The sequence below is a fragment of the Gallinula chloropus genome, assembly GCF_964237585.1.
Source record: "Gallinula chloropus genome assembly, chromosome: 9".
Lineage (NCBI taxonomy): Eukaryota > Metazoa > Chordata > Aves > Gruiformes > Rallidae > Gallinula > Gallinula chloropus.
Window position 1 is genome coordinate 20,228,029 of NC_140094.1, and position 12,474 is coordinate 20,240,502.

Sequence of the window (12,474 nt, forward strand, 5' to 3'; positions counted from 1 at the left end):
TCACGTACGTCTTAGCGGCCGGGGTTGTTTCAGCCCTTCTGCTTTAGCAGGGGCTGTAGTTGTGCGTCTGGATACTCGTGTGACTGTTCATGCAACAGCCCCTCTGTGCCTCCTGCCGTCACACTGCTGATCTGCAGGAGTAAATTGGCCACTCTGTGTGCAAAGCTCAAGTTAGCAGGTTAGGAATGTGCTCTTTGTAGCAAAGAACAGGCTGAACCCTCCCCTCCCACTGCCACCCCCAAACAAGCACGTCCTTCATCCCAGCTCCTTCAGCGCAGTGAGTAGGTGTTGCAGGATGCCACAACCAAATACTTGGGACAGAAACCTGCAGAGCTGACAAGAGTGGTCCTGCCTGGTGGAGTACAGGTCCCCTTGCTCAGAACACTGCCCGTACGTTCAGGATGGAGACGGAAGGATGACCTTCACTGTCCCGTTACAGTCGGAGGGTTTCACCTTCCCTCCTCTCCTAGGTGCATTTTCGTTGCTAATTAGTGTTGTTCTCTGCCCCCCACCCCCTGCCCCCCATGCACTGTCCACATGCAGCAGCAGCACTTCAGCCCTCACCAGAAGATGAGTTGGCGGTGCTACAAGTTAAATGGCAAGGCAGCCGGGAAGAGAGTCGGACAAGCTCTCACAGCAGCAAGGCAGCCAAGATAGTCTACAGAAACTGTACAGGCAGCAGAATAAAGCTGGGAAAGTGAAAGTGCCCCTGGCCTGCAACTGCTCTTGCACTAACTCTTAGCTCAGTCCAGAATATTACAGAGCCCTGCACTTCTTTCTCATGGCATCCAGTGCTGAGCTAGATGGATACCCGATTGCCTGACAAATGGGAACCATGTAGAGGACTAAACCAGAGAACTGGACTGTGATTAGATGGTGTCTCTGATGTTGCATCGGTGATTGGAGAGTCAATGGATGAACGCAAAGTGTGGGCGACTTAGAATTCGATCTTACAGGCTGGAAAAGATTCATCCTGCATCACAACAGTGCTGCTGCTTGCCAGTACCATGATGTTTAGCTCCTGCTGCTTCTCGTGGGTCTGTTGGTACCATTCTCGTGTCACCTCTGTATCGTGTGTTGGGATCAGTGTCACCTGGGAAAAGAATGGGATGATTGTCTGAGAACTGCAGTGACAAACAATGCCCACAGGACCTGCAGCTAAAATTTCCCATTAATTTTGGAACACTGTCCCCTTGGTACTGCTTGTTCTATTTAATGTCTTTCAGATGTCAGGATCTCTAAGGCAGACCCGACGCAGCACCAGCAGAACGGCGCTGGCTGCAAACTGGTGGTACCGACACCGTAATGATGCTGCAAATGGCTGCAGTGCAAGGGAGAGCATCCCTCCATGGAGCTCCAGGAACAGCCTTAGAAACATCCCTCAGTGTGAAAAGGAACAGTGCAGACAGTGCCACTGTCAATGGCCTGATATTAGACTTTAGGTGCCTACTGACCCACTGTGCCACTCGAGGACCTTGGAATCAGGCTGCTTCATTCTAAAGAACAATCACACACACTCTCTTGTACCTGTCTACAGAAGTGCCCATCCAGGATGTCCTGCAAACCTGACTTTGCAAGAAATACACTCTGGTTTAAAAGCAGTAATAAAATGCTGCTGTCAGCAAGCAAGGGCAGCAGCACATGCACTGGGTATGGGACACTGCAGTGAAAATTCAGCTCCTCCTTGCTTGAGGACAGGCTCACCCTGCAGCAGATAAGGAGGAGCATATGATCTCTAAGTGCTTCCTCCCATCAGAAGGATGTGAAAGGAGGACATAGCTGCTTCCACTCACACCATTTTGCAGGTCTCCTCCTCCTCCTCCCAGGTACAAAGTTACCCTTCTAAGACTGCAGAGCAGTACGTGCCCAGCACCATTTGCTTTCTCTTACTGAACTCCCTCTGGGGATGTTTGTGACCATCACACACCTGATCACTTGTGACACAAGGAGCATCACACACACACACTCCTTGGCATGTCCATGACTTACCTGCAGGTTCTCCCCCCACTGGGACTTCCCTTCCAGGAGCGCGTCCAGCACCGCGCGGCTCGGCTCTCCGTTGGCTGCATCATTCCCACTCACAACATAGTAGGACGCTCGAACCCGCTTGAAGAACTCCGGGTCTGTGTTCTTCCCACTGCAGTGGTTGGGGATGTATGCCAAGTCCACATAGACAGGCGGACCCATGGGCACAGGCAAACTGCTCTTAGGACTACTGGAAGCTTTAGAGAAAAGAAAAGAAGGGCTATCAAAACCCTGATGGAAAGACAGACACTCACAGTAAGACTGACAGATTGAACTCCAGAAAGGTTTTTCCTGCAGCTGCAGCAATCAAGATCAGGTTTCTCCAGGCTCTGCTGCTCACAGGTGACTTGGGTAATTTCTGGGCTGGTGCTGTCACAGATCTTGGGAGGGAAAGGGCATCGTGATCCTCTCTGGGGCAGGACTGGAGGGCTTTAGGCTCAGAGGCCTTTCCTGGGCAAGGGAATCAAAGGATCTCCATTATTAGCTTTTGTAGAGTTGTTCCAACCAATACTTAGTCCTCATTTGTGCTGTTCAATAACTTGCATTTTCTGAAGAAACCTGTTCTGGTGGCCTTTATATGCTGTCCCAGGGCATTACAGTCATTCTGGGAGCTCCAGCCGGGCTTTCTGCTGCCCCCGTGACCAGCTGCTATCCCAAGGACTCCACTGCTCTTCCCTACAAACCTTTCCTGCCTTTTTCCCATTCACCACTGCTTACATTCATGAGATGAGAGATGGTAAAAGAAGAGTCATTACACTCAGCGATATATACACACATCCACGCACACACAGTCCCTTCTCTCCCTCCTGCTCTCTGTGCAATCACAGCAGCCTCTGCCTGCTCCTTCCTTACCTGTTCTCTCTCTGGGTAGTCCCTCCTGTGAGCAGAGAGCCACTAACTGCTGCCACGGGCAATTCCTAGTGCTGCCTGGCTGCTGCACAAAGAATCCCTACCTGCCCCAGCCAGTCCAGCCCTTGGGCAGCTCCCAGCACTGCTCCAGGCGCAGCCCACCCGCTGGCTCCTGCGCAGCACCGGTGCCCTGGGGCAGAGCACTAGTACTGCTCTGTCTCTGAACCGGCTGCACACACACTTGAGGCTGAGTCCCTCTTTCACACTGTGATTTAGGAAGAAGACCTGAGTTTCCTACAGTCAGACCGCCTGTTCAGTGCCCTGTGTGTGGTACATGGACGTGGGAGCTGTTTCCACCCCATCTCTGCTCCACCTTTCAGAGGAGAGGACGGGTCTGACCATGGCACTGTCCTCTTGTTCTAACAACAGCTTTAGCTGGGGGCAGGGCAGCACACCCCACTCAGGGGCTGAGAGGTTACCAGCTCTTAACAGCCACGTTTTGTTCCTTGTCAGCACCCACTTCTAAACACCCACCCCCCTCCAGGTCTGCTCTCTGGAGGTGGCTGTGTTCAGCTCTGCAGAGGTTGTGAGTTTTCCTCAAGGCTTTGGTCTTTTCAAGTGATCTGTGTGACAACCCCTCTACCTTACCACTGCTTGGAACAGTTTCTTCCTGACTGGGAGGTCCTGTTCTCTGCTCTGCTACGTTTCCCTCAGCGATCTCTCTCTGTGTTGGACCTAAGGAGACAATGCATGCTGAAGGAAGCATTTCTTACCAGGGTTTGTTTTGATGCCATTAACAAGGCTCTTGCCAGGGTTGCTGTGACTACTCCGGAACAACTCATCCTCTGTGTGTGGGGGCTGCCCCGTCCCGCTGCGTGGCTTGGGCTTCTCTCCTCCATCTCTTTCTTTTTTGGCAGTGACAGATTTGGGGGATTTGTCTGAGGGCTGCTTCACAGGAGTAGGTGATCGTTTCCCTTTCACATCTAATTTCCGAGCAGGTGAGGAAGACTTGGGTTTGCTCAAAGGCTTCCTCACACCTTTGTTCTTTTCTTTTATGTCTTTCTTGGAAATTTTATCAGTTCTGCTCATGCTCTGATCATTTACCAACATATCAGGGTCCACCATGCAGACGTCGGGGTGAGGAGGATGGGGATGGGGATCTACCATTGGAACAGGCTGAGGGTCATGGCTGGACCTAGAACTGGTGTGATGGGCATTCCCAACAGCTTTGTCCACGGGGAGGAAATCAGCATCCTCATCCGAGTCCATGTTGGCATCTGCTGTGATGGACGGACATTCTTCTGTCTCAGGTGGGACATCTGAGTCTGACTGGGAGGTTCCAGAATCACTCACTGAGGTTGGAGGGGTTTCCTCCACTGTGGCACTTTGCATGGGGCTACTACCGGTGTGGGGTGGTCTTCCTTGCACAGAAGGATGACCATCCTCCTGTGAGAGGTCACTATCTTCAGAGAGCTCATGAGGGCTTGGGTTGATGAACGAGGGAGAGAGCTCCCCCTTCCTCTGCTTGTAGTCACATGAGGAAAATTTCAGTCCACAATCAAAACTGCCTCCTAAATGTGGCTCCATCTCATGGGAAGCATCTCCGTGGTCCCCTGTTTTTCCACCTCTCTGCATATCTGGGAAAAAGGGCTGGAAACTGTGTTCAGGGGACATCAGAGAGGAAGGACGGCTCTGCCTCTCTGTGTCTGCTCTGCCTGCGCATGGAGAGAAACTGCTGTCAGAACCAGGGCACGTGTTTTCATCTTTTGCCTCTGCTGCATGGTATGTACTTTGGAAAGCTTGCAGAGTGGTGCTCACCTCTGTTGGACCATTGGCTGTGGTTTCATCTTCGTGCTGATGATGAGGAAATGACGTCAACACGTCAGGGAGGGATGTCAGTGTCATCAGCTGTTCTGCAAATGGTGCCTTCTGCTCTGGACTGCTTACACAGGGCTGCTGCTGTCTCTCCGTGGATAATGGTGTGGGCTGTGGGCCCTGGCATTCCTTTCTGCACGGTGAAATGCTGTCACCCATGCCACTTGTGAATGGAGAACCATGTTCTTCAGCAAACACAAAGCCTTTGGTTTCAGCTGTGTGTGTTTTCACAGCAGTATCTGGAATCTGTGGAGGCACATCCCAAAGACTCCCACTACCTGGCTCTGCTCCTGCACCCGTGTACGTGGAAAGCATATGAGAGTAGAAACTTTCTGCTGTAGTAGGTATCACAGGGGTGGTAGCTTCAGATGAAGGGTCTTCTGACAGGCTGGAAGAGTCATCTTTCAGCTGCTGCTGGGGCACAGGCTCTCTTTCCACAGCTTTGGAGAACAGCTTGTCTTCTTCATATGGACTCAGCGGTGAGAATTTAGTAAAAGATGAGTCAAGGCTGCTGATTTTTTCAGAAACCTCCAAGTACTCATCTTTCTTCCCTTGGTCTGAGGCCAAAGAGCAAGGGACTTTCAAAGGAAGAGAGACATCCCCTAAACGACTTGCTGAGGTTTGCTGATGACTGAAGATACTGGATGCTTCGCTCTTTCCTAGCAAGGAGCATTCAGACCCAGAAGAGCTATCCGTCGCCCCAACCTCTCTCTGTTTCTCAGATTTCAAGTAAGTGGCTTGCTCTTGGCACTCTGAGACCGCCACTGCACCTGGATAATCTGTTACATGGAACTGTGGCTCCTCTGTGGGTTTTTCAGAGGCCTCTCTCCTTTGTGGGGCATCACGTGTTAAGTGGCACGTTTCTGACGGCTGCTCATCTCTGCCTGTGCCTGGCAGGTCACTGTAACCAGACACATATGGCCCCACAAGAGCAGCTGATGCAGCTTTCCTACCTCCATATTCATCTTTCCACCCCGGATCAGAAGGGGAAGAGACAGTAGAGCTGGGTGAGACGGGCTCCTGGCGCTTGCTGTGCACAAGGGGCTCTGTGACCTGAAACGCGTCCGTGGCTGAGATGTGTGCGTAGACTGTGCCTGCAGCTTCCTCAGGGCTCTGCAGTTTGGACTCCTTCTCAGATTTTTCCTTTGCACCTTTTTCTAACTCTGAGTCACTCGTGCTTTCTTCCCCCCGAGCTGCTTTCTCATAATAGGTATCTTTGGGACTTGGACTCTCAGATTTGAGGGACAGAGACACCTGCCCCTGGCTGGAGAGAAGGACGTTCTCGTCTCGACAAGAAGCGTCGATATAGGCAGCTGGTTTTTCTTGATAAGCCATGTCAGTCATGTCTGTGGGAGAGGCAAATGCTGCTCCTGAGGATGATGGGTGCAGTTCAGAGTCCAGATCTGGCAAACCAGAAGACACCTTCAGTTTCTCCTGGCCGGCAGATATCCTAGGCTTATCTGTTTCAGACAAGGGCAAGTATCTTTCATGGATGTTTGTAAAGTCAAAGGTGGAATCTGCTTTTTCTTTAGGGGATGCTGGAGATGACAACTCCTTCTCAGCAGAGGTATAGAGGCAGGACTCTTCTTCCTTTGCAGAGACATGAAAATGTTGATCTTTCTGAGCGATCGGTGCTGTTGCTGGCACCTTATCAGAGGGACCTGACCGGTCTGCAGCCTTGGGTGTGAAGGAGGAGGGTCCAACTCCAGACACAATGATCTTCTCATAGATGTCAGCATACTTGAAACTTCTTTCATCGGGGTAGGGAGTTGGTTCTCTTTCTTCTTGCTCTTGTCTTGTAGAACTGTCATCACCTCTGGGCCTGCAGAGCCCTTCCTCGTAGGAATAAGGCTCAGTGGAGCTCCTGGCATAGTCCTCTGCTCCTCTGGCAGAGCCCACAGCCCCAGCGTGGCCCATTGCAACACTTCCTTCTGGGAACGCTGCCACATGTTCATATCCCGCTGATCCTGTCGACTGTGACAGGGTGGATGCTGCTGCCACCTGCTCTTTTCTTCCTGTAGAGTCATAGAAGTCCTCAGGGGATTTGCAGGCAACCTCTTGCTTTCTATCTGACTTGTATTTGTAGTCTATTTCCTGGTAGAAATCCCTGATGCCAAACTTCTCTGTGTCCTTTGATGGGACTTCCTCCTGTAAAGGTGGCTTGCTCTGATCTATCCTGTAAGGCCTGTCTGTGTCTGGGGCTGTGGCAATCTCCCTCTCCTGAGTGGAACCCACTAGGGATGGGGGAGATGCCGCCAGCGCTCGGTCCAGAGACTTTGCATAGATATCCAGGACAGCTTTCTCCTCATCATCTAAGTAGGAGTAGTCATGTTTAGATGACAACAGTTCTTGCCTTTCTTTGTCTCCAGTGAATGCTTTGGCCTGGTTTTCTCCCCCAGAGACATACTGAGAGCTTCCCATCTGTGTTCTTTCTGGGAGAGTGATGTCAGCAGGAACGAGGTCCCCTGTCTTTGTTTCTGATGTAGGTTTGGCACTCTTTGGTGTGTCCTCTTTGTAATCACATGATTCCATCTTCAAACATTCTGCTTCTGTTTGCAGTAGCACAGGTTTGTCTTCGGCATGGCAGAGATCCTCATCTTCCTCACTGGGTGACTGCCCTCTTCTTCCAGTTTCTCTTCCTTCCTGAGGATACCCGTACATGGAGCTCCAAGCTTCACTTTCTCCTCTTCTCCAGGTGTGGCTGTCAGGCACTGCTGGAGACAGAAGCTCCTCTTCTCCCATTTTAGGGAGGGGTTTTGTTTCATATTCTGGTACCTCATCCAAGAACGTGCTCTCTCTCTCTTTATCGTATCTCTGCCGCCTTCCCTGAACAGGGATCTCCTCCACCTCTTCTGGAAACCAAACTTTCTTCTCATAACTTAAATCTCTCATGTAGAAGTCTTCCATTTCTGGAGACTTTTCTTCTTGAGCTTCCTTGAAGCTGTGTAACGATGATTTATCCTCAGCTGGGCTAGATTCTGTGAAGTGTAAGCCCTTTGCATCTGGAGACACGTCCTGAGAATCCAGACCTGCAGCTCTTCCCCTAAATGGGCCCTTTTCTGCTGCAGAAAATAAACTGCTGTCATCTGGAGACATTTCTTCAGTTGAAGTGTCCCTGGGTGACGTGTCTTTAACTGAGCTACTTTCTAGGCAAGGAAAGGATTTGGACACTTCTTTTGTGAGCTCTCTGGCAGAAATTTTCAGTGATTCAGCTGCACTCAGCTCTGTGAAATCCATGGACTTCACAGCTTCTGAAGGGGACCTGTCAGTAAAGCCAGACACAATTTTGTCTTTTGCAGGTACCTCTTCTGTGAAACTAAGAGATTTGATGTCTTCTGGAGAAATTCCTTTAACAAACTGGTCTGAAGAGATTTCCTTGCTGGGACTCTCAGTGAGAGACAAGGACTTGGTCTCTTCTGGAGAAATATCTTTAATGGAGACATGTGAAGATTTTTCCTCTTCAGAGGTGTCTCCTGTGAAGTACAGCAGCTTTCCCTCTTCAGCAGTCACTCCCTTCACAGAAATGTCTGAGGATTTTTCTTTACCAATACTTTCTTCTGTCAAGGAGAGTGATTTGGCATCATCTGGTGAAGATTTGTCACTTTCGGATTTGCTTTGGCTTGTGAGCTGTGGAGGCTCCACACTTCCTAAAGATGCTTCAGTGGTAGAGAATGGCTCAAAGGACAAATGTTTTGAGAATCCCATTAGACTTTCTGTCATGGTTTTAGTTCCTTGCTCTTTTTCTGGCTCCAGAGAGACATCTGCTGTGGCATGGGGCAGCACAGGATGCTCTTCCTCCTCCCCTATCACCACTGTGTCCTGCTTGTGGTAGGACAGCCAGGGCAGCTCCTCCTTCCCCAATGGTGCTTCCTCAGCCTCCTCCACAGGAGACTCTGGCAGGTCACTGCTCAAGTCCAGCTTGTGCTGTACAGGTTCATGCACCTCTTTGTCATGTCTGTATTTAGCTGCAGGCACCTCATCTTCTCTGAGAGGTTCACCCTTGGCTCCCTTCACCACAGAAGTTTGGCCTTCCAATTTCTTGACAGCAGCATCTGTTTGTTTCTCAAAGAGATCTGAATCTACTGTTTCTAGTTTCTCCTCCACTGGAGACTGGTGGAAAGGTGTGTGTCCTGCACTAGTGGGGCCAGATGGGGTGGGAGAGGCCATTTTGACTGTACTGTCGTCAGGACTCATGCATCGTTCCTCAACCTCTGCAGAGTCAGCCTGGGAAAATGGTGCTTCTTCAGTGGATAATGGCAGAGCAGAAGTTTGCATCACTTCTGTGGGAACACTGATTAGTACATTATCAGCACATCTTTGAGGAGGAAACATAGAGGCATCATAATGCCCTCTGAGTTTCTCAGGCATTTCAATATTCGGAGTCCCATCTTCTTCTTCCTCTTCATCTTCTGCCTCTTCATGAAGATCCTTTTTCTGAGCTTCTAGTTTTCTCTCTGCTTCTGCTAACGCGTGGAAATCTTCAGGGGGTGGAGATTTAAAGCATTTATCTTCCTCCAAGGATGATGTGGGAGAGATTGTGCCAGCGGAGGGAACATAGTCGAGACCTTGGGTTGCTTCAGTCCGAGAGGAGGGTATGCTGTTCACTGTGTCCAGAAGTAAAGAGCTTTTCCCAGTCTCTTCTGTTTGTGGTGCTGTTATAGATGCAACAGATTGATCTTCTGCTACTGAAGTTGCAAAAGATGAAAGCTTATCACATTCAGTAATGGAGGTAGCAGAAGATATGTGTTCCTCCTCAGCTAAAGGTGCTGCCACGATGTTTGTAGGGTACGCCAGGATTTCAGACTCCTGGGCAGCGTAGCCTTTGGCTGAAAGGTCAGCAGTAGGCATGGCCTGTATCCCATGTATTGCTTCAAAAGAGCCTGGGTGGTCGGGAACAGAAATGTCATAGGCATTGACATCATACTTCAGGTGTGGGATCCTCTCTTCCTGTTCGTCGTGTATTTCTTCATCAGAAATGGTCTGCTCTGTCTCAGAGTAGCCTGGGATAGTCTCATCTTGGATATATGAAACGTGTTCTGCTGTTGCTCCTGCTGGGACTGGCAGACTGCTCAGGTATGACTCTTCCTTTGTCACATCCTTTCCCAGTAACTTGTCTCTCTCACCCATGTCACTCAATTCTTTTTCTTTTTCTGTAGTGGTAAATGTTTTGCCCTCCCTCTCACCCTGATTCAGCTCATAGATGTCTCTATTCTTCTCCACCCTCTGCTCTGCCTTAATGTGCTGTTCTTCCTTTTCTTCCAGTTCTGCCTTTTCTATCACATCCTCTCTCTTCTCCTTCTCACCCTCTGTCCCCTCAGAATACTTTTCACAAGTCTTTGTTTCTGCTTCCCTCTGTTTTCTGTCCAAAGAGATTTTTGCCTCTTCCTCCTTTTCTTCCTCTCTGAAAGCTGATGACTGAACACCTTTTGCTAAGAGGTCTGTCTGAGATGGCGCCTGTTCTTTGTCTGGAAACAGCTGAGCTTCCTGCTCAGCTTTTCCCTCATGGTATCCTGTGTCATGATCGGCATCTGTTCTTACATCTTCTGCTTTTTCAGCATCATCTGCTCTCAGTTCTAGCGGATGGACTGCCTTTTCCTCTGCTGGTGATCCCTTTTGACTATCAGCAGTAGTTATTCCCTGATCAGGAATGTTTGTTTTCAAAGCCAGATCCACTTCAAGGGAACTCTGAGCAATTGTGTCAGCAGAGTCTTTTATTTTGGTTTCAGGTCCTGACATAATCTGATCACCAACCTCCATATCAGACATTTCTTGAGTCACCTCCAAGGCCCCTTTCTCCTCGTGCTTCAGTTCCTCAAAGTCCTTTGTGAGATCTTCTGGTGAAGACAGGACTAACCTCTGTTCAGCTATGGAAGTCTCTCCTGGTTCGACCTGTACAGGTGCCTTCTCTACTGCTGATGCCTTCAGTTCAGCAGGTACTTCCTTTTCAGCTTTGACTTTCACCTTCTCAGTTTTGAGTCTGCCTGGAACTTTTGCCTTGTATAGTGTTTTTCTTACTTCTGGGGTAAATGGTTTTAGATCTGGTTTAGAAATTTTTTTGGGCTCTGCTTTGGTTTCTTTCTTTTTGTCCTCTTTCTTTGAATCTTTTTTTTCCTCTTTCTTTCCATCATCTTTTTTTAAGTCCTTTTTCTCTTTTTTAATCTCTTTCTTCTCTTTGTCTTTTTTCTCCTCCAGTTTGGACACTTTCTCTTTGAGATGCTTTTTTCCAACCTTGTCTTTCGCTAATTTTCTTTTCTCAGCTTTGAGAGCATCACTTGTTTCTGTCTTTATCTTTTCATGTTTAACAGGTTTCTCAGGAGTTTTCTCTGAGTGCTCTTTAACCTTTTTCTCAATTTTAGCATCCTTTATGACTTCTGTTTTCACCTCCTTAATACCCTCCTCAACTGCCTCTTCTTTCTTAGCCTGCTTTGTCGCAGATGGCTTGGGGGAAGATTTAAGACTCTCCTTACTGTCAGTTCTTTGTTTAATTTTGGTCTGCTTCAGCACAGGTGGAGGTATTCCAGAAGTGATATCTTTCTGGGTAGCCACTGGGTACCTCAGAAAATCCAGGTGCTTGAGTTTCTCAAGACCTTCCAGTATCTTATTTTGAGGAGCGTTCCCAGGAAACAAAACCCTTACGATTTTCTCTGTTGGGCTGGCTGGGAGCCACACCACCAGGGCTGTGATGGATGTGAGATAGGGAACAGAAATCTCACCTTCTTTCCCACTTGCAAGAATTATGCCAGTCTTTGCTTTACTGTTGCCAGCCCATTTCTGCATTAGGAACTGCATTTCCTTACTGTCTTTGACAGGATTCAGTATGTACATGTCCAGCTTACCCACTCCCATCTTGTGGAACAGTGTGATGGGTTCGATGGTGCTGCTCACCACCCTGTAGAGAGGCTCTGATTTGATGCCCAGTCTGTTGAGATACTGCAGTGTCAGGCAAGCTTCTTCGATGCTCCTCTTTACTTTCATGGACGATTCAGGCATCTTCAGTTTTTCTGGGACATTAAAGAAAACCACTCCTAGCTCAGGAGAAATGAGGTTCTTCATCCAGTCACTGTAGTTGGTAGAGCCCTGGGATTGCTCCTCCTCCTGCTCAGCGACTTTCCTCTGCAGCAGTCCATTGATGCCAGGCAGGTTGTCTGCACCAATGTGGGTGAGCAGGATCGAGTCAATCCTATCCAGGTGCCTTACCAGCTTCCAGAAGCAAGATTTCCTGTCAGACCCACCATCCACAAGGATGTTAAACCCATTGACAGCAAAGAGCGCCGAGTCACCTCTCCCCCCAGGGAATATGTAGCAGCAGGGTTTAGAAAGCTTCAGAAAGCCCCCTGAGGTGGGTGGCTCCAGGAGATCAAAGGGAGATGGCACGTCAACTGTCTCAGAGACGTACTCTGCAAACTCAGACACCCCATCCATTTCTGGCAGGACTGGGTCAGGATTCAGTTTCAGATTAATAATGTCCTGAAATCGAGGATGCCCAAGGTTGCTCCAGTCTCCTTCTCCGAAGCACGACACAGTAAGGGAGGCCTTGGTATCTGAATCAGTGCTGCTAAGAAGCTGGGTGACCTAATGAGGCAAACAGAGATAAATAAAGGTGAAATAGAGCTCTGAGACCAACTCAGCACTTAAAAAAAAAGCCAGTTAATGCAGAAACACTGAAGCTGCCATGAGCACTGTGCTGGCAGGAAACCATGGGGACTGATTAAATAGTCTGAAAGC

At 49.2% G+C, this 12,474-nt stretch overlaps 1 protein-coding gene across 1 annotated transcript; it reads right to left on the minus strand.

Moving 5' to 3' along the window:
• Positions 1-937: 937 nt before the first annotated feature.
• MAP1A (microtubule associated protein 1A) lies at positions 938-12,186 on the minus strand (the record flags this gene model as incomplete). The annotated part of the gene is made up of 3 exons (XM_084267957.1): positions 3,648-12,186; positions 1,990-2,222; positions 938-1,093 (listed from the first exon to the last, which is right to left on the minus strand). The coding sequence occupies exons 1-3, from the start codon at positions 12,169-12,171 to the stop codon at positions 938-940; spliced, it is 8,913 nt and encodes a 2,970-aa protein (XP_084124083.1). The 5' UTR covers positions 12,172-12,186.
• Between the last annotated feature and the right edge of the window lie 288 nt (positions 12,187-12,474).